The following is a 20,518-nucleotide window of genomic DNA, read 5'->3' as shown; positions in this document are numbered from 1 at the left end:
ACTGCTGGTAGAGGTTCCACGTTTTGGAACCACTGTCTTCAGTCACTCCACATTTCAAAAATGGATCATTCTTTATCATCTTTAAGGAAGGGTAACCAATCACAGACCAAATTACATAATGGTTAAGGAAGGTCAAAGACCGACTAAAAGCACATCATCCCACTGAAGCAGATCATGGCAGTTATATGAAAAAATTTAACTGACAAACTGCAAGGAGATGAGCCAAGCTATAATATTAAATACTATTCCGTGGTGCATTTCAAAATCTATAAAACAACATATCATCATGTAAATACCAAGCAGGCACATCATACCATTGTTTCCAGGAAGATGTGTTTTATAAAAGAACAAAAAGTAACAAAAATTTTAAATTATTTACTACTGAAATTAAGTTAGCTATAACACTTTAAGCTTTAAATTAATGTTTAAGATTCAGTAATTCCACTTCTGGGTATATATCCAAAGGAATTAAAATTGGTATGTCAAAGAGATATCTGTACTCCCACATTCATTTCAGAATTATTCACAATAGACAAGACATAGAAGCAACTTAAGTGGACATCAACAGATGAATGGATAAAGAAAATATGGCATATACACAATGGAATATTATATAGCCTTTAAAAAGAAGGAAATTCTGTCATTCACAACAACATGGATGGAACTGGAAGATACTATGCTAAGTGAAACAAACCAGGCAAAGAAAGACAAATAATGTATGATCTCATTTACATGGGGAATCTAAAAAAAAAAAAAGAGGATTTCAGAGAAACAGAATAGAAAGGTAGTTATCAGAGGCTTGCAGGGGAGAAGGAAGGATACAAAAACAAAAGATGTTGATCAAAGGGTACAAACTTTCAGTTAGACTGGAGAAATAAGTTTCAGTGATCTATTTGCACTACATGGTGGCCACAGTTAATAATAATGCATTCTATTAATATATTTCAAAACTGATAAAAGAATAAAGATTTTTAAGTTCTTGCCATGAGGTGATGGCTATGTTAATTAGCTCTAATGACTCCTACAATATATATACATCAAAATATCACATTGTACCCCATAAATATACATAACAATTTTCAATTAAAAATAAATTTTAGGCCGGGCGCGGTGGCTCACGCCTGTAATCCTAGCTCTTGGGAGGCCGAGGCGGGCGGATTGCTCAAGGTCAGGAGTTCAAAACCAGCCTGAGCAAGAGCGAGACCCCGTCTCTACTATAAATAGAAAGAAATTAATTGGCCAACTGATATATATATGTAAAAAATTAGCTTGGGCATGGTGGCGCATGCCTGTAGTCCCAGCTACTCGGGAGGCTGAGGCAGAAGGATCGCTGGAGACCAGGAGTTTGAGGTTGCTGTGAGCTAGGCTGACGCCACGGCACTCACTCTAGCCTGGGCAACAAAGCGAGACTCTGTCTCAAATAAATAAATAAATAAATAAATAAATAAATAAATAAATTAATTAATTAATTAATAAATTAATTAATTAATTTAAAAAAATTAATGTTTAGATGTTCCAAAGCCTGTTAACAAAAAAAATTGTTTGCCAATTCTTTCTTTCTGGCCACTCATTCCTAGCATTCAACAAATAAATTCATGAATTTATAAATAAATGAATTTCTAATAGCAAATGATAAAACAAACTATTTGAGAATACAGCACTGTAAAAAAATTCTCATTCAACTGGGCAATTTTTAACTCACTATATTTACTAAAATTCAACAGATCACCAGATAAAAGGCAAAAAAGTTCTAAGAATTAGTTTACTCAGTTGGGAACACTTTTTTTTTTTTTTGAGACAGAGTCTTGCTTTGTTGCCCAGGCTAGAGTGAGTGCCGTGGTGTCAGCCTAGCTCACAGCAACCTCAAACTCCTGGGCTCAAGCAATCCTCCTGCCTCAGCCTCCCGAGTAGCTGGGACTACAGGCATGCACCACTATGCCCAGCTAATTTTTTCTATATATATTAGTTGGCCAATTAATTTCTTTCTATTTATAGTAGAGACGTGGTTTTGCTCTTGCTCAGGCTGATTTCAAACTCCTGACCTTGAGCAATCCGCCCGCCTCAGCCTCCCAGAGTTGGGAACACTTTTATGGGGCTAAAGAGTAGTATTCCAAGGGTAGACAGAATTCCAAGGATGGGGATGTTACCTGAGTCTGATTTAAGTGTTGAAAGGGCAAAGTGTGGTTAATTAAACCACTCCTCAAATTGGAAATCATAATTAGGAAGATTACAACCTAAGGCAAAGGGTAAGAGTATTCATACACATACATATATTGCCTCATTACCAATGGCCTAAAAGACTACCTACTAAATAAAAATCATAACCTAGTAAAAAGTCAAAATCAGTTCAATAAAGTCTGTGTTTGAAGCTAAAGAAGAAGGTTTAAAATGCCTAGTGTTTGGGGGAAAAAGTTCTGTAACTTTTGGCACCTATGCATAAAAACATCTTAAACAAGAAAAACTTTTCAGAAGAGAAACTGAAGAAAAATTAAAGAGGGATATCATGGTATTATAATCTAAATATTAGTTACATTGAATTTCATCAGGTTGACACTGAAATACTTTTTATTCCCCTAAACACTCATTAACCTTCAGCCACAAATAGCCCCACAAATTAAATAGTCCACATGTTACTTAATTTACTAGTTACCTGTGTTATATTACTATTTACTATTTTTATTAAGATATTTTATTGTACAGAGAAATACAAAATGCTGAACACTGTCTGACTTATGGTCCAAAAAGCCTACTATTCTTCTGAGACATATTAAGTTAATCAGATGGCTGACCTCCCAGAAGTCCATCTTAAAGGTTAAGTCTAAGCCAGTTTCACTAAGATGCTATTTATGGCTCTGACATTCACGCATCTGTGCAGACCATTTCTTAGTCCATTTAATATAGAGAAGTATTATTCAACATGGAAAAATCCTTTTGTTTATTTCCAAAACTGGTTCACTAACATTTCAAAGGATAACACTCCAACAATCCTACTACTTGAGAATTACATAGTATTAAGTTTGCCGTATTACTTACAGAGGCTCAAAATTTGTATTATATTCACCCTTAGGGCTTCACTTTTTCCACTGATGTATCCTGATTTTTTATTTATCTTTGTGGATGAATATAAGAAATTTTTATTATTTTATAATGAATCATTTATCTAGCACCTTGCAGAAAAATTATTCCACACAAAGTAAACTCCGATTATACTTAAAGCACCAACACCTAATCATTTTTCATTATGTCTCCAAAATGTATCAAACTTTCTTACCTTTACAGAGACTACTAAAGATAAAAAAATTTCTTCTCATTGATCATCATCATCCATTTGTAAATCTTTAACCATATGGTAGAGTAATGCAATCTTTTTTTTTTTTTTTTTTTTTTTTTTTTTTGAGACAGAGTCTGTGTTGCCTGGGCTAGAGTGCCATGGCATCAGCCTACCTCACAGCAACCTCAAACTCCTGGGCTCAGATCCTTCTGCCGCCTCAGCCTCCCGAGTAGCTGGGACTACAGGCATGCGCCACCATGCCCGGCTAATTTTTTCTATATATTTTTAGTTGTCCAGCTAATTTCTTTCTATGTTTAGTAGAGATGGAATCTTGCCCTTGCTCAGGCTGGTTTTGAACTCCTAAGCTCCAACAATCCACCTGCCTCAGCCTCCCAGAGTGCTAGCATTACAGGTGTGAGCCACCGTGCCCAGCCCAGCCGAGTAATATAATCTTAATCTTCATTTTAGGTCTCCTCCCTTAACTGTGTATCTGGTTATCATTTCCACTGGTTACACATGTTACCTGCATAACAGCCAAAGTTTGCTGCTTCACAATTGTTTAAGCTTAATAAAATGAGGTTAAAATTCAAAGTCAGTAAGGCACTAAGAAAACACCAGTATTGTATTGGCTTTAATTTTATTGTATGTGGCTTTAATTTAAGGAATATGTGAATATATATTTTGTTTATTCTAACTTCGGACTGTAGTCAGAGACTGATGCAAGACTAATCTCTAGGTAAACGTGAGGTTACTAAACTGGGTGTTGAAAATTCTCTATCTTAAAAAAAAAGTTCTACATCTTTCTTGAGGTACCACAACCGTAACTATGAAGAAAACAAAACAGAAAAATAAGTTGACTTAAAAGGCATAAAGTGGCTGGGTGTGGTGGTTCATGCCAGTAATCCTAACACTTTAAGAGCAGGGCGTAGTGGCTCACACCTGTAATCCCAGAACTTTGGGAGGCCAAGATGGGAGGATCGCTTGAGCTTAGGAGTTCAAGACCAGCCTGAGCAAGGAGCAAGACCTCGTCTCTACTATAAATAGAAAAGAAATTAGACTAAAAAAAAATAGAAAAAATGAGCTGGGCATGGTGGCGCATGCCTGTAGTCCCAGCTACTCGGGAGGCTGAGGCAGGAGGATCACTTGAGCCCAGGAGCTGGAGGTTGCTGTGAGCTAGGCTGATGCCAGGGCAGTCTAGCCCAGGCGACAAAAGTGAGATTCTGTCTCAAAAAAAAAAAAGAGGCTGTGGTGGGAGGAATGCTTGAGGCTAGGAGTTCAAAACCAGCCTGGGCAACATATTGAGACACTGTCTCTACAAAAAATTTTAAAAATTAGCTAGGCATGGTGGTACGCCCCTGTAGTCTCAGCTACCTGGGATGCAGGAAGATCACTTGAGCCCAGGAGTTTGAAGCTATAGTGAGCTAGAATCATGCCACTGCACTCCAGCCTGTCAACCAAGAGAGACCCTGTGTCTCTTTAAAAAAAGGGGCAAGTTTAAAGTTTAAAAAACTTTAAAAATACATTAAGTTTGTATTTTCTACAACACAGAATGTCTTAAAAGAGCAGCAAAGGTACTGAGAATTAAAGTCCAACTTCGGTGCTGACAAAGTAGTGGTATTTCGGCACACTTTTTTCAGAATCCCCCACTAGACAAGGGCAGACACCAAATCTATACTACTACTCACCACTGCATCCCTAGTGCTTATCAAAGGGTGCCTAAAACATTATAAAACCTCAACTTTTTTTTAAATAAATGGGAAATGCAAAAAACCATAGCTTACTTTCCTAGTTTATAAAAAAATGACTATTAACCTCAAATACAGATCTTTAACCTATTTTGAATCAAATACTACATCACACGCAAAATAAACTCTCTTGAGAAAAATCAAATCAAAGGTACCAAAATGTGACAACTGGTGAATCTATAGGAAGATTTAAGGGGAATCATTATAATGAATATCTTAACTTTTCTGTATGTTTGAAATTTTTCAAAATAAGTTTTTAAAATTCTTATTCACTAAGGCAAAGAGTTAACGTTTAAACAATTGTTCTGCAAGGCGTGGTGGCTCATGCCTGTAATCCTAGCACTCTGGGAGGCCGAGGCGGGCAGATTGCTCGAGGTCAGGAGTTCAAAACTAGCCTGAGCGAGACCCCGTCTCTACTAAAAATAGAAAGAAATTAATTGACCAACTAAAAATATATATACAAGAAATTAGCCGGGCAGGTGGCACATGCCTGTAGTCCCAGCTACTCGGGAGGCTGAGGCAGAAGGATCGCTTGAGCCCAGGAGTTTGAGGTTGCTGTGAGCTAGGCTGAAGCCACTGCACTCCCTCTAGCCTGGGCGACAAAGTGAGACTTTGTCTCAAAAAAAACAACAACAAGAACAAAAAATGCACAATTGTTCTGATATATCATAACCTTCCATAGCACTCTTGCCCATTTATTATGCTGAATATATATCCCCAAATATTAAAATATGCAAAAAGACACTACTAGATTTTTAAAAATTCAACTTACCCATTAATGTCTAATTTAAGGAAGATAAAAGCATTTTTGTATGACTAAGAATATGTAAACAGGTAGAATAATTCCTCCCATTTTGTAAGCATAAATATTTACTGGGAGGTTTCAAACCAGCAAAAATTAGGTATCTTATTCAATGCTAAATGCCATAATATATATCATATATGGGACCCACTACAAATTCTCTAGGATATGAATTTGCTGAATCATTTGTTGTTCAGTCTCTCATAAAAGAGTATCCATCAAGAGTATAATATGGAAATTTAAGACTATAGTTCTACTTTGTTCAAAAAGCAAAAATACTCTATTTTCCCCCAACTAAATCAGCTAAGAATTACACATCTTAATTAAAGTTGTCTCTTTTAAATGTCACTGTTCTAGAGAGTCACAGAACTATTTTGATTCCCTGCTACATTCATTTGACTATCCTAAAGAACAAATCTTAGTACTTTGAGGACTGGACATTTACAAAAACAGTAGCAAAGTACCATTTATCCCTAACTCTACTACATGTTACGAGTTAAAAAGTGGAGTAAAAAATCATTTGGAATCAAAAATTACCTCAAATTCCAATTGAGATAGTAGAGAAAGATTTTTCTGTCCTCTTTTTTCACACCAAATGAAAAGAGAAAACAAAAAATATAAAATCTACCCTCATTTCAATGTGGGTACAGTAGACATTGCAACTCTAAATACAGTAGATGAAGACAAAGAAGTTTATGACTTCAGGGCCCACTGAAGAAGCTACCAAAGATGAACATGGCAATTCATGTCTCAAACTCTGGAAATGTTTAGCAAAAGGAAATAACAGATACCAGGCAGAAAGTGAGGATCTGAGTAAAGGTAAGTAAGGACACCCCAAGGCATAGCCTCCATCTCACATAGCCAGGTATTATCATCCCTCAAGACCAAGCAGGAGTCTAAAGGTTTATTCTCTAGAAAATGTGAAAAAGATACACTCTGAATTCAGGAATACCAGGCTCAATGGAGTGTGGGGATGAGACTACAAATAAGGAGATTAAAAAAAAAAAGATTAAATTTAAATGTGTATAATGAAACTAAAGCTAACCCTATACCCACCTACCCAAGTCCCTTTAGCTGCTCAAATTCAAGAAAGCAGGTGGCCAGACTTATATCCTCCTCCCCATGCCCCAGGTAGGTGATCTGTGGGTCTTTCTCTGGAGAAACTAAATGGCTCCAGAAACAAGACCTACAGACATTAGTGATGGATGTTATCCCAGTAAAAAAATAGGCTCACTGTTCCACCATTCTGTAGCAGAGCCCACCAGTGAAAACCTCTCCCAATGTTTACAGAGCTTGCATACATCTTTTTAATGATTCATTCTTAATTATGCATGCATAGCCTGAAATCATCAATCATTTGAGGAAGGCCTCTAAAATAAAATATACAATATAACAAGAGGGAAGGGGCAAGGACAGAACTTGAAGGAAAGAAACAGCAGGAAATAGAAAAAAATGTCAAGCAAGCTATCCTCCAAACGATACTGTATTCATGAAACAAGAACAGAATTTAAAAAACAAATTTTAAGGAATAGACAAGAAAAAGCTATTAGAAATTAAAAGTATAACAGCTGAAATAAGATCTTCAACAGAAAGGTTAAAAGATAAAGTCAAAGAAATTTCCCAGGCCAGGCACAGTGGCTCATGCCTGTAATCCTAGCACTCTGGGAGGCCAAGGCAGGAGGATTGTTTGAGCTCTGGAGTTCCAGACCAGCCTGAGCAAGAGTGAGACCCCACATCTCCTAAAAATAAAAAATTAGCCAGGCATCATGGCATGCAACTGTAGTCCCAGCTATTCAGGAGTCTGAGGCAGGAGGATGGCTTGAGCCCAGGAGTTTGAGGTTGCAATGAGCTATGATGACACTGCACTCTACCCAGTGTGACAGTATAAGACTCTTGTCTGAAAAAAAAAAAAAAAAAAAGAAATTGAATCCCCCCTCCTCAATCCCCTGCTTCAAAAAAAAGAAAGAAAAATTTCCCAGAAAGTAAATTAACAAAGTTGGAAAATAGGAAATAAGACAATCCAGGAAGTCCAACATCCAATTAAAAAGAAAACAGAAAATAAAGGGAAGAAAACCATAGGGAAAAAAATGCAAGAAAACTTCAAGAAGGTAAGAACATGATTGTGGATTTTGTTACTAGGAATTTAAAAAAATTAAAAACTCAAAAACTTCCAGAGACAAACTAGGCTACTAGAAATTAATTACTATCCTACTAATAAAGGATAAAGAAGCCAGTCCAACCTTAATTCCAGCACTTTGGAAGGTCGAGAAAGGAGGAACGCTTGAGCCCAGGAGTTCAAGACCAACCTGGACAACATAGTAAAGCCCTCTCTACAAAAAAAAAAAAAAATTGTTTTAAATTAGCTGGACATGGTAGCACACACAGGTGGGGAGGCTAACTAAGGCAGAAGAATCATTTCTGCCCAGCAGTTCAAGGTTCCAGCCAGGGTGACAGAGTGAGATCACCATGTCACTAAATGAAGAAAGAATAAAGAACCAGAATGGTATTGAACTTACCAGCAACATGAAAAAATAGAAGACAATGGAGCGATGCTATCGAAATCCTAAGGAAAAACTGTTTTCAACCTAGAACTCTACACCTTATCTAACACTCCACTAAGTGAAAGGGAAGAATTAAGATAGTCAAACATGGAAAGTCTCAAAAAATTTCCTTTACCATACATCTTTTTTGCAAGAAAATACTGGAGGATGATATGTTCCAAACACAGTAAACCAACAAAGATAGGTATGGCAAAAAATAGGGTATCACACACAGGAGAGAAACTCAGGAAATTCCCGAAGCAACAGCTAGCTATGCAACAGTTCTAACTATTATAATAACCAGTCCATTACTGAAATAGGAGGGAGAAAATATCTAAAAGAGAGGTATCCAGGAAAACAATACAAACCAAAAGATTTTCTCTTTGATGGTTTGACTATGTGTAAATTCATTTTAAGAGGTTGTTGGAGGACATAGAAAGATGGAAATTAATCAAAGAGAATTTTTAACTTCAGAAAAAAGGAAATACAGTAGACTACATGGCTAAACAGGGAATATTTTACATGGGCATATTAACATAAGTACTGCATATCAACTTAACAAAGAATTGGGACAGAGAGTAGGATGGGGTTATACAAGGTTAAAATTCCCATCTAAAAGTAAACTAATAACTCAAGAGATAAATGTATAAGCATATCTTTTGAGAATGCAAAGTTGTAACAACAGAAGAAAGAGCTGGAGGATGCCTCTGAAGAGCACAACTGGAGATAGAGAGGGGATGGGACAAGAGGCTGCTTTTTTATTATTACTATAAATCTTTTTATCACTGATAAGAATAAACATTAATTTTAAAAATCAGAAAGCACAGTGTAAGTTATGATAGGAGCTGATCACTAAGCCAATTTTCAGTCATGTAAGGTCATACAGAATCTCTGAAACCTTCAGAACATCTACACCTGTGATCCTCAACCCCTGGTTCTTGTTCATGGCCTATTAGGAACTGGGTCACACATCACCACCTGAGCTCTGCCTCCCCTACCCCCCCCTTACCCCCCCATCCGAAAAACTGTCTTCCATGAAACTTAGGAACCTGCCCAGCTAGCAAGCAAAGCTTCATCTGTATTTATAGCCACTCCCCTCCCCATCACTGCATGAGCACCACCCCTGCCTCCCACTCCATGGAAAAATTGTCTTCCATGAAACTAGTTCCCGGTGCCAAAAAAGGTTGGGGACCACTGATCTCTATCATCTCATGTAACTATATGAACTAGAAGACAGGGGTGGAGAAAGACCTGCACATTCATTATTAAATGATATTAGAACTAGACATCCCTTCCAAAGGCAAAAACAAAAATGAACCTCAACCTAAACCCCACACACATACAAGAATAACTCAAAACAGATCACAAGTTCACATGAAAACATAAAACTATAAAACTTTTAGGAAAAAAAATGCAGAAGAGAATCTTTGGGAGCTAGGATAGACAGAATTACTCGACACTGAAAGCATGATCCATAAGAAGAAAACCCAAAAGCATGATCCATAAATTGATGGCATCAAAATTTAAAATTTTTTGCTCTGTGAAAGCCCACATGAAAGGATGAAAAAACACGCTATACACTGGGAGAAAATATTTGCAAACCACATATCCAATAAAGGACTAGAATTATGTTTAAAGGATTCTCAAAACTCAACAGTTAAAAAACAACCCAGGCCGGGCGCGGTGGCTCACGCCTGTAATCCTAGCACTCTGGGAGGCGGAGGCGGGCGGATAGCTCGAGGTCAGGAGTTCAAAAAACCAGCCTGAGCGAGACCCTGTCTCTACTATAAAAATGGAAAGAAATTAAATGGCCAACTAATATATATATAGAAAAAATTAGCTGGGCATGGAGGTGCGTGCCTGTAGTCCCAGCTACTCGGGAGGCTGAGGCAGAAGGATTGCTTGAGCCCAGGAGTTTGAGGTTGCTGTGAGCTAGGCTGACGCCACGGCACTCACTCTAGCCTGGGCAGCAAAGTGAGACTCTGTCTCAAAAAAAAAAAAACAAAACAAAACAACCCAACTAGAAAATGAGCAACTGTTCCAGTACTTCCATATCCAGTATGTAAAAAAAAAAAAAAAAAAAAAAGAAAATGAGCAACTGTATGAACAGACATCTTACCAAAGACATATACAAGATGGCAAATAAGCACATAAAGAGATTTTTCAACACCTTTGGCCATCAGGGAAGTGCAAATTAAAAATCCAATGAGGCCGGGCGCTGTGGCTCACGCCTGTAATCCTAGCTCTTGGGAGGCCGAGGCGGGCGGATTGCTCAAGGTCAGGAGTTCAAAACCAGCCTAAGCAAGAGCGAGACCCCGTCTCTACTATAAATAGAAAGAAATTAATTGGCCAACTGATATATATATAAAAAATTAGCCGGGCATGGTGGCGCATGCCTGTAGTCCCAGCTACTCGGGAGGCTGAGGCAGAAGGATCACTCGAGCCCAGGAGTTTGAGGTTGCTGTGAGCTAGGCTGACGCCACGGCACTCACTCTAGCCTGGACAACAAAGTGAGACTCTGTCTCAAAAAAAAAAAAAAAAAAAATCCAATGAGATTATCACTACACAGTTATCAGAATGGCTAAAATACAAAACTGTAACAATACCAAATGCTGGTGAGGCTGCAGAGAACTGGATCACTCACATACTTCTGGGGGGGAGTGGAAAACGGTATAGCCACTGTGGAAACAGTTGGTAGTTTCTCATAAAAGTAAACATGCAATTATTGTGTGATTAAGCAATTGCAGTCTTGGGTACTTATTTCAGAGAAATGAAAATTTATGATCACAAAAAACCTGCAAATTATTCATAGAAGCTTTATTTATAATGGCCAAAAACTGAAATCAGCCTAGATGTTCCTCAACAAGTAAATGATTTAAAAAAATGTGGTACATGCTTACCATGAAATATTACTTAACAATAAAAAAAGAACTACTGATATCCACTCCACAACTTGGATGAATCTCCAGGGAATTATGCTGAATGGGGGGAAAAAAAGGCCAATCTCAAAAGATTACATCCTATATGATTTCATTCACATAACATTTGTGAAATGACAAAATTTTAGAAATGGAGAACAGATTCATAGTTACCAAGGTTTACAGGGGAGAAATATGGGGTTGGGGGGAGTATGATTATAGAAAACATAAAGAATCCTTGTCCCCTGGTTTGACAGTGGTGGTAGATACATGAACCAACACAAGTGGTAAAATTATAAAGAATTTAATATACACAAATGAATATAAATAAAACTGGAAATTTTAATAAGAGTGATGTATTATACATACACCAGATGTCAATGTCCTGGTTGTGATGTTATACCATAGTTTCTCAACAATGTTATCATTAAGAGAAACTGGGCAAAGTGTACAAGGGATCCCTCTGTATTATCTTTTATAACTGCATATGAATCTACAATTATCTTAATAAAAATTTCAACTAAAAAAGTCTGCATAAGCATTGCTAATGATATGAAAGAAACAAATCAACAATGTCCTCTGTTCTGATTTTTCTTTTTTTTATTTTATATAATATTTTTTAAAAAATAATTATTTATGTATTTTCTTTCCCTTTGATAAAAAAGTGGGGTGATATGTTCTGATTTTGATTTGTACTTTTTGGGTCTCCAGAATGATCGTTTTTCCATTTTCTAATGTTTTACAACCTTGGATGCTCTGTTTCTGGGTCATATTGGAAACGTAGCATTCCATCACCAGTTGCTGTTTTCCTCAAAAACATATTATTTTTCATCTCTGGAAAGAAGAATAAACATCAAGCAATCACTTATGCATGCGACCCAATATACATGGCACTGTCTTCAAAGAAAATGCTCTTTTCATTTCAGATTGAGTTTCCTTCAACACAATTTTATTCTAATCATCTTTTCAAATTCCTTTTCTTAACCAAATTTATAGAATACCATTAACCCTCAATTATTCATCTATTTGAGGAAATCAATTCCATAATCTTTACAAGACTCTTATCAATCTTATGGGTTCTGACAATAACCAAAACACCCTTTGTTGCTCCTTTAAACTCTTTCTTGATATATATATATATATATATATATATATATATATATTTTTTTTTTTTAATCAAATTAAATTTTTAAAAAGCTCGGCATGGTGGTGCCCATAGTCCCAGCTACTCAGGAGACTGAGGTGGGAGAATCACTTGAGCCCAGGAGTTCAAGTCTAGTCTGGGGAACATGGTGAGACCCCAATCTCTAAAAATAAAATAATATAAAAAACTAAACTCTTCCCTTTATGACTTAAGCATTTCCATAAGCAGTTTTCCCATGCAGGTCTCTTCAGCTAATCACATAATTTACACTTTGTGCTAAATAAGTCTCCTATTTGTAAATCAACAGTCAATAAGGCCCCACTTCTCTGTTTATCACAGCTGCTACCACTGCACTGCCTGGGCAACCTTCTACTGTTACAAGTTGAAACAGACTGCCAATATTTCTATCATTCTTTCCCTTTTACAAAAAGAAAACAAAACACTATTCCCTTTACCACACCTTGTACACCATTATACACCATTATTCTTGAAAGAAAATAATTATCCCTACCATTACCAGTTTTATTCTATTATGCTTTAAGTTTGCAAAGGACAGGTAACCTGAACAAAATCTTTGCTATTTGGTGCTGAGACTTGTTATTCCCCCCACCTCAAAACAAAAAACACCACTGCAACTCTACTTTTCAAAGTCAAATTGTTAGGTAGGAAAACTGTGCTATCATTGATTTTTGTTTTCCAAACACAACAATGAAATTCTCAGAATGAGAAACACGGCCAGTTCAGCAGTGTTAAGTATATCACATTGTTGTGCAACAAATATCCAGAACTTTTTCATCTAGTAAAACTGAAATGGATTTTTACCTATAAAACAATCCCCTATTTCCCTTATCACCATTCTACTGTTCCTGTGAATTTGACAACCTTAGATACCCCATAAAAGTGGAATCATACAGTATTTGTGTTTTTGTGCATTTTAACCATTAAAAGTACAATTCAGTGGCATTAAATAAATTCACATTGTTATGCAACTGTCACCATTATCCATCCCAAACTAAAACTCTGGGCTCTTATTAACACTGATGTCACTAAAGGTGGCATACAACCCCCCACTGCTAAATTTGACTGAGTATAAAAAATAAATTAAAAATAAAACTCTGGGCTCATTAAGCAATAACTCCCCTTTTATCCTGCCCCCAAGAACCCTGCTAACTACTGTTCTACTTTCTCTATTAATTTGTCTATTCCAGGTACCTCACATATTATTTGTCCTTTTGCACCTGGTTTATTTTACTTAGTATAACATTTGCAAGGTTCACTCATGTTGTAGCATATATCAGAATTTCATTCCTTTTTAAGGCTGAGTAATATTCTATCGTATGTATATACCACACTTTGTTTATCCATTCATCCACTCACTGATGGATATTTAAGTTGTTTCAACCTTTTGACTGTTATGAGTAATGCTGCTATGAACACTGATGCACAAATATCTGTTCAAGGCCCTGCTTTAAATGGCTTTGGTGGCCGGGCACGGTGGCTCACGCCTGTAATCCTAGCACTCTCAAGGTCAGGAGTTCGAAACCAGCCTGAGCAAGAGACACCGTCTCTACTAAAAATAGAAAAAAATTAATTGGCCAACTAAAAATATATAGAAAAATTAGCCAGCCATGGTGGCACATGCCTTTAGTCCCAGCTACTGGGGAGGCTGAGCCCAGGAGTTTGAGGTTGCTGTGAGCTAGGCTGACGCCACGGCACTCTAGCCAGGGCAACAGAGTGAGACTGTCTCAAAAAAAATTCCTTTGGGCCGGGTACAGTGGCTTGTGCCTATAATCCCAGCTACTCAGGAGGCTGACGCTGGAGGATTGCTTGAGGCCAGGAGTTCGAAACCAGCCTGGGTAACACAGCAAGACCCTGTCTCTAAAAAAATTTTTAAGAATTAGTCGGGCATGATGGCATTTGCCTGTAGTCCCGGCTACTCACTGATCCCAGGAGTGTGAGGCTGCCGTGAGATATGATTATGCCTCTGCACTCTAGCCTGGGCTACAGAGCAAAACCCTGTCTCTGAAAAAATAAAATAGAATAAAAAATAATAAATTATTTTGGGTATAACTTTGAAATGGAAGTACTGCTTCATATGGTAATTCCGTTTTTAATTTTTTAAGCAACCACTATATTGTTTCACAATGCAACTACACCATTTCACATTCCCACAAGCAATGCACCAGGGCTCCAATTTCTCTACATCCTCACCACACTTGTTTTTCTTTTTTCTTTTTTTTTTTTTGAGACAGAGTCTTGCTTTGTTGCCCAAGCTAGCGTGAGTGCCGTGAGGTCAGCCTAGCTCACAGCAACCTCAAACTCCTGGGCTCAAGCAATCCTGCTGCCTCAGCCTCCCAAGTAGCTGGGACTACAGGCATGCACCACCATGCCCTGCTAATTTTTTCTGTATATATTAGTTGGCCAATTAATTTCTTTCTATTTATAGTAGAGACGGGGTCTCGCTCTTGCTTAGGCTGGTTTCGAACTCCTGAGCTCGAGCAATCCGAGCAATCCGCCCGCCTCAGCCTCCCAGAGTGCTAGGATTACAGGCGTGAGCCACCAAGCCCGCTGCTTTTTTTGTTTGTTTGTTTGTTTGTTTGTTTTTTAATTATAGTCATCCTGATGGAGGTAAAGTAATTTCACTGTGGTCTTGATTTGCATTTCCCTAATTATTAGTGATGCTAAACATCTTTCCATGTGCCATTTATTGGCTGTTTATCTTCTTTAGAGGAATGTCATCATAGTTTTCAATCAATCCTAAAAGTACAAGTTCAAATGAGAAAAATTCTTTAAGTGCTCTGGCATTCTTGTAGCATGAGCTGTTGCCTAAGTATCACAGCAGAGCCTAGACACATTTAACATGACAAAAGTTTTTGCTCATTTCTCTAAAAAGTAGCTGCTCTCCATAAAATGGGCTCAGTTTGATTTAATCAATCAGTTATTAAATGCACCAATCTACTCTTCCAAAGCTTAGCAAAAATACTCAGACAACAAAATGGATGTATGATACCCCTTTAAGAGGCAAAAACCTTTACCAACTTAATTTCTTACATGCAGCCTAGAGCCTATTTCCCAATGGAAGATATTCCCTATGGAAAAAGTAGTAAGTCTAGGGGTGGAGGAAGAATCAATGACACCAAAATGTAGTACACCCAGTAGAAACAGCCTACTAAAAATTTGTGCTCTGGGGACAAGTCCATGTAACTACCATATCACACTAATGGGTGATGCTTTCCTGAGTTCATACTACCAAGACAGTTATGGTCAAATCAACCACTGAAATCTGCTCATCCAAAACCAGTAACTCTTTTAAACAATTACTTTTCAAATAGTCTTTGAATTTCTAAGACCAGTCTTGTCCTAAAATTACTCTATTAGCCAAATAGCTAATATTGTTAAGTCAAATCTGATCCAAACTTACTTCACGTAATGCTCAGAAAGTGGGTAAAAAGGAAAATATTAAAATAAACTAGCCCCAATCCCATCTTAAGGAGGATCCTGATCGTACTACCTGTCTACCTACCTGCCTTCCTTTATTTATTACTTATCATGCATCCATTAAATGCAGGTACTCTCCTAGGTGCTTAACATATATCAGAAAACAACAAAGACAAAGATCTCTGCCTTTGTTCAACTTATATTCTAATGCCCCTGAGCTTACTCTGAGATTGGTGAAACATACCAGTAATTTGATTTTGCAACTGTCTGCAATAAATCTGACCATAAATATCATACATAATTTCTAATATGAATGTGTGAGAACTGAAAATTTACAGAAAAATATAAATATAGTAATCTTTGTGATATAATAAGCACCATAAATCTACAAAAATTATTTCTTCAAAGAATAGCCAGTAAGAAACTAAAATGACTGTTAATGAAATACTGAGGGCCTGCCTTATTTTGGCAGTCTGGTCCTTCTAAACACCTGTAAGATAACTACTTCTATACAAACTCCCCAGGATGTTTTAACAGTCAAGTGACAACTCACACATTTCACTATCATTTATACTTAAGTGAATGCTCTAGATTAAAAAAACAACAAACTCTAGTTACCTGATAAAATTTAAAATATTTTTCCAAGCTCAGGTAAGAGAAAAGAAAAAAAGAAAAGAAAGAAGAAAAGAAAAGAAAGGAAGAAAGGAAGGAAGGAAGGGAAGGAAGGAAGGAAAATTTAAAATATCCTAAAAGTAGTATACATTCAAATTATTTCTAGTGGGAACATATATTCAAAGCAACTTGAACCTATGACTCCCAGGCTTCAAAACAAACACACACACACACAAGTGTTTCAACTGGCTACTCTAGATTGTTTATAGAGATATACTGTCCAATATGGTAGCCACTAGCCATATGTGGCTATTAAGCACTTAAAATATGCCTAATATAAATTGAGATGAACTGTAAGTATAATTTACACACCAGAGAAAAAGAATGTAAAATATATCAACAATTTTTTAAATCTTGATTACACAATAAAATATTAAACACTTTAGATACGGGTTAAAATACATTATTAAAATTTTATTTTACCACTTTACATTTGCCATTTTAAAAATTAGTATTATGTGGCTGACATTACTTCTTTTGAACAGCACTGGTTTAAGGCAACAGTAGACTTCTAAACCTGTGAACAGAGTTCATACATGAATGTGTTCGAGCTGTACTCAAAATTTTATTCCTTTCTTTCCAAGCTTATACTATTCAACATCTTCTATACGAGAATATCAAACATTTTTATATCAAAGTATGAAAATGTCAAATTCTAAAGTGAAATTGTTTAACAGAGCACCAACAAATATTTGGGTGACCACAGTGTGCAGGACATTCAATCCATAAAGTAACAGTTCTGCCACATTTCAGCAGAGAAGAGTCACATATTCTATATATAGCTAATATGCACTATGCTACAAAGTACCTGGCACCATTCTAAGTGCTTTACTCTCACGGATCCATAAAATCTTCCCAACTACTCTATGTGGTAGACATTATTTTATGAAGAATCTGAAGCAGAGAGAGCTTAAGTAACTTGCCAAAGTTGCACAGCTATTATAGTAACCTGTGGAACCAGGATTCTAACCTAGCAGGCTTGATCCAAAACCATCACACATTTTCCCAAGTAAAAGGTCTACAAAAGAGATTATGCCATTATTTTACAGGATTGGGTTTTAGCTGTGGATACATATCCTTTACAAAAAGATTGTAGTAGACGGCGTTGACGCTTTGCTTCCTACTCTCCACCTGTACCCTATTCAATAGCAAGTTAAAGTTTACCATATGAATTAAACCCTGGACCTTACTATAGGTCTGTTCTATCCTCCCTTTTCCAGAAAGGCACTATCTGGCTCATCTGGCCCAATTCCTATTTGTCTTTCAAACTTTATTTTAAATATCTTCATGCAGGCCTACTCAGACTCCACACAGTTTAGGAGGCACCCCTCCTTCCTATGCTTACTACTGTAGCAATTTCCACACTCCTTGATGATTATCCTCATTAGAATGCTCCTCAAGGAGTCTACTGTGTTCACCACTTATCTCCAGTGCCTAGCATTAGATGTTCAAAAAGTATTTGCTGACTGATCTAACCATTTGACCCACCCAGCTACAGCTAAAAGTGGAATATTAAAAGCAAACTTAAGTACTAAGAAGAACTAACCCACAAGACAGAGAACAAGTTCTAAGTTTCAAAAAATTTATGACTGACCAAGAGAACAGTATGATACTCAGGAAATAATGATCATGATGATTTCTCCCCCCACAAAGTGAAATAAAAATCTCCTTAAAATAATCACTTGTCCAAGTTCAGTATAAGTTGTTTTATAAAAATCAATTAAGTAGCTGATATTTTTCGTAAAAAACCCGAACCAATGATTTCAGCAATGCTATAAATTGTTTGAAATCAGTTTAATTTTGAAAATTCCCAGAGTTAGATGACTGCAGTTGCTTTTTAAAATCATCACAATATAAAATTAGTTACGTTTAAAAACGGGTTTCATTGCACTGCCCCAATGCTGAATGCTGACAAGTGACAGAGGCACCTATGTGTCCTTTAAGAAACTTATTGGGAAACGAATGGGTTTCAGATACAATTAATTTAGCACACTTAAGTGTTAGTGCCACTAAATTTTCTAACCAGAGTCAAAAGGGACTTTCCTAGAGCCTTTCCTTTTCTTTTCCTAAACGGGAAACCCGATTAAAAAGGTCAATCTTTAGCTCTTACTTCCACACTAATTTTGAAACGTGGTGAAAGTACATTAAAAGTCCTTATGGCTCTGACTGGCAAAATATTTTCCTGTAAATTCTAGTTTCAAATAAAATAGAAGGGAAAACTTGACTTCATTCCCTCGGGTTTGAGGGCAGAAACTGATCAATTCCCTTAGATTACTGTTTCTGCTGATGTCTCCAAAAGCACTGTAAGGCAAACATGCCATTGAGTCCCACCCCAAGCTCGAAGAGCCTCCGACTGTTTGGCACATCAATGGATTAGTCAACGCGGGCAACTCACTTTTCCCCTCTAATTTGCCTTAATTATTCTCCGCACAAACCCTCAAGTTTACTCTAAGTTACAACCAGATGGAATCTTCTCTTTGCCCTAAAGTATAAATTCAGGCCTTTCCCAAATAGCTAGTACTGCTTCAATCACAACCACCAAAATATATCGCTTAGAAATATCACACATCTAGTAATTTCACGCAAATGTGGAAAAAGCCAGTCCAGTCGCTTAAAGAATTAGGATTCTGGAACGTGGTTAAATGCTGCATATTTTGTAACAGCAGGCACTGAGCAGAGTGGGAGACTTGAAAGCAAAAGACCGGATGGAAAGCATGGGAAGACCCCGCCCCAGTAAGCTCGATGCCGATTCAAACAGTAACTTGGGTCTGTCGTTTGGAATCGGAATCACTGAAACAAAGGCGTATATTACGGGAAGCAAGATGTCTGGAGTAAAAGAAACGGTTTGCAGCTACATAGACCATACATCATCCTCCCACGGGTCTTACCTATGGTGGAAATGAAGGTGGTATTGAAGGCATCATCCGAAAAACGAAAAAGGACGCAGGTCTTCCCCACTCCCGAGTCCCCGATCAGGAGCAGCTTGAAAAGCAGGTCGTACGTCTTCTTCGCCATTGGGAGGAGCGGCTCAGGCTCTCGCCGCCGGCGGCCCCAAGGGATCGGTCCCTCGCACTACGGCCAACTCCTCACTCGGGCGTTCTCAGGCCGGAGGACCGGGGAAGCGTGGGAAAAAAGGAAGACTCGAGAGGGCGCGGGGGGCCTACGAACGGCCTCGTTGAAGAAGCCCCGATGGTGGCGGCGTCCGGTGCCTCCGAGGGCGGCGACCGCGGCTTCGCAGCCTCTCCCAGCCGCTCCACCCGGTTCCGGGGAGTCGGTCGGGACAAAATGGCCTCCCCTCCCCCTTCAGGGCTGCTCGGCCGGGACGCTCCCACGGTCGAGCAAGCAAGCTCTGCCGTCGAGGGAGCGCGGCGGGCCTGAGGACAGTATCTCTCCGGAACAGAAACTCCGGCGCTAGCACGCGGCGAGGACAGCGAAGAAGGACCCCCGAGCCGACGAGCTCAGCTACATAGCCCCAGGAAGCCGAGCCGCCCCGGCCTAAGCCACCTTTTCCCCGTGCCCTCTCACGCCGGCGTGCGCGCTGCCTGAGACGCACGCAAGGACGTACGCCCGCCCTTCCCTCCCGCCCTCGCCCTGCGGTCCGCCTCTGCGCACGCGCGCAAGAGGTTGTGGGGCACGCAGGGGTGAAGAGTGGAGCGCTCAGGTCGCCAAGCCTCAGTCTGAGGCCCCACCTAGAGGCGAGAGGGGCGGGGCTCGAGAGGGCGAGGCCGCGGGCGCGCTCCCTGTGGCCGCCTGATAGGGTGCGCAGCGCTACGAGCACGCCCCGCGGGAGGCGCTGCCCAGTGACTGCGCAGGCGCAGCACGGAGGAGTAGCCGGGGATACCGCCCCCCTTTTGCTTCCCGGGTTCGACCGGCGGACTGCGGTGGGGGTTGCTCCGCACAGCGTGTGTGTGGTGTGTGGAGCTGAAGAGCTCGGCGCAGCGATGGGCGTGGGTGGTTATGGACTTCTGTGTAGGTGTAGCTCGTAAAT

The 20,518-nt window shown here is 38.7% G+C and overlaps 1 protein-coding gene across 1 annotated transcript in view; it reads right to left on the bottom strand.

Moving 5' to 3' along the window:
- RAB10 (RAB10, member RAS oncogene family) overlaps positions 1-20,177 on the bottom strand; it is an 85,685-nt gene extending 65,508 nt beyond the window's left edge. Inside the window, exon 1 of the mRNA XM_012788154.3 lies at positions 19,419-20,177. Coding sequence (XP_012643608.1) covers positions 19,419-19,545 — 127 coding nt within the window. The 5' untranslated portion in view covers positions 19,546-20,177. The remainder of the gene's footprint in view (positions 1-19,418) is intronic.
- Between the last annotated feature and the right edge of the window lie 341 nt (positions 20,178-20,518).

Source organism: Microcebus murinus, chromosome 3, assembly GCF_040939455.1.
Source record: "Microcebus murinus isolate Inina chromosome 3, M.murinus_Inina_mat1.0, whole genome shotgun sequence".
NCBI classification, from domain to species: Eukaryota; Metazoa; Chordata; class Mammalia; order Primates; family Cheirogaleidae; genus Microcebus; species Microcebus murinus.
This window is presented reverse-complemented; position numbering and strand designations above follow the sequence as displayed.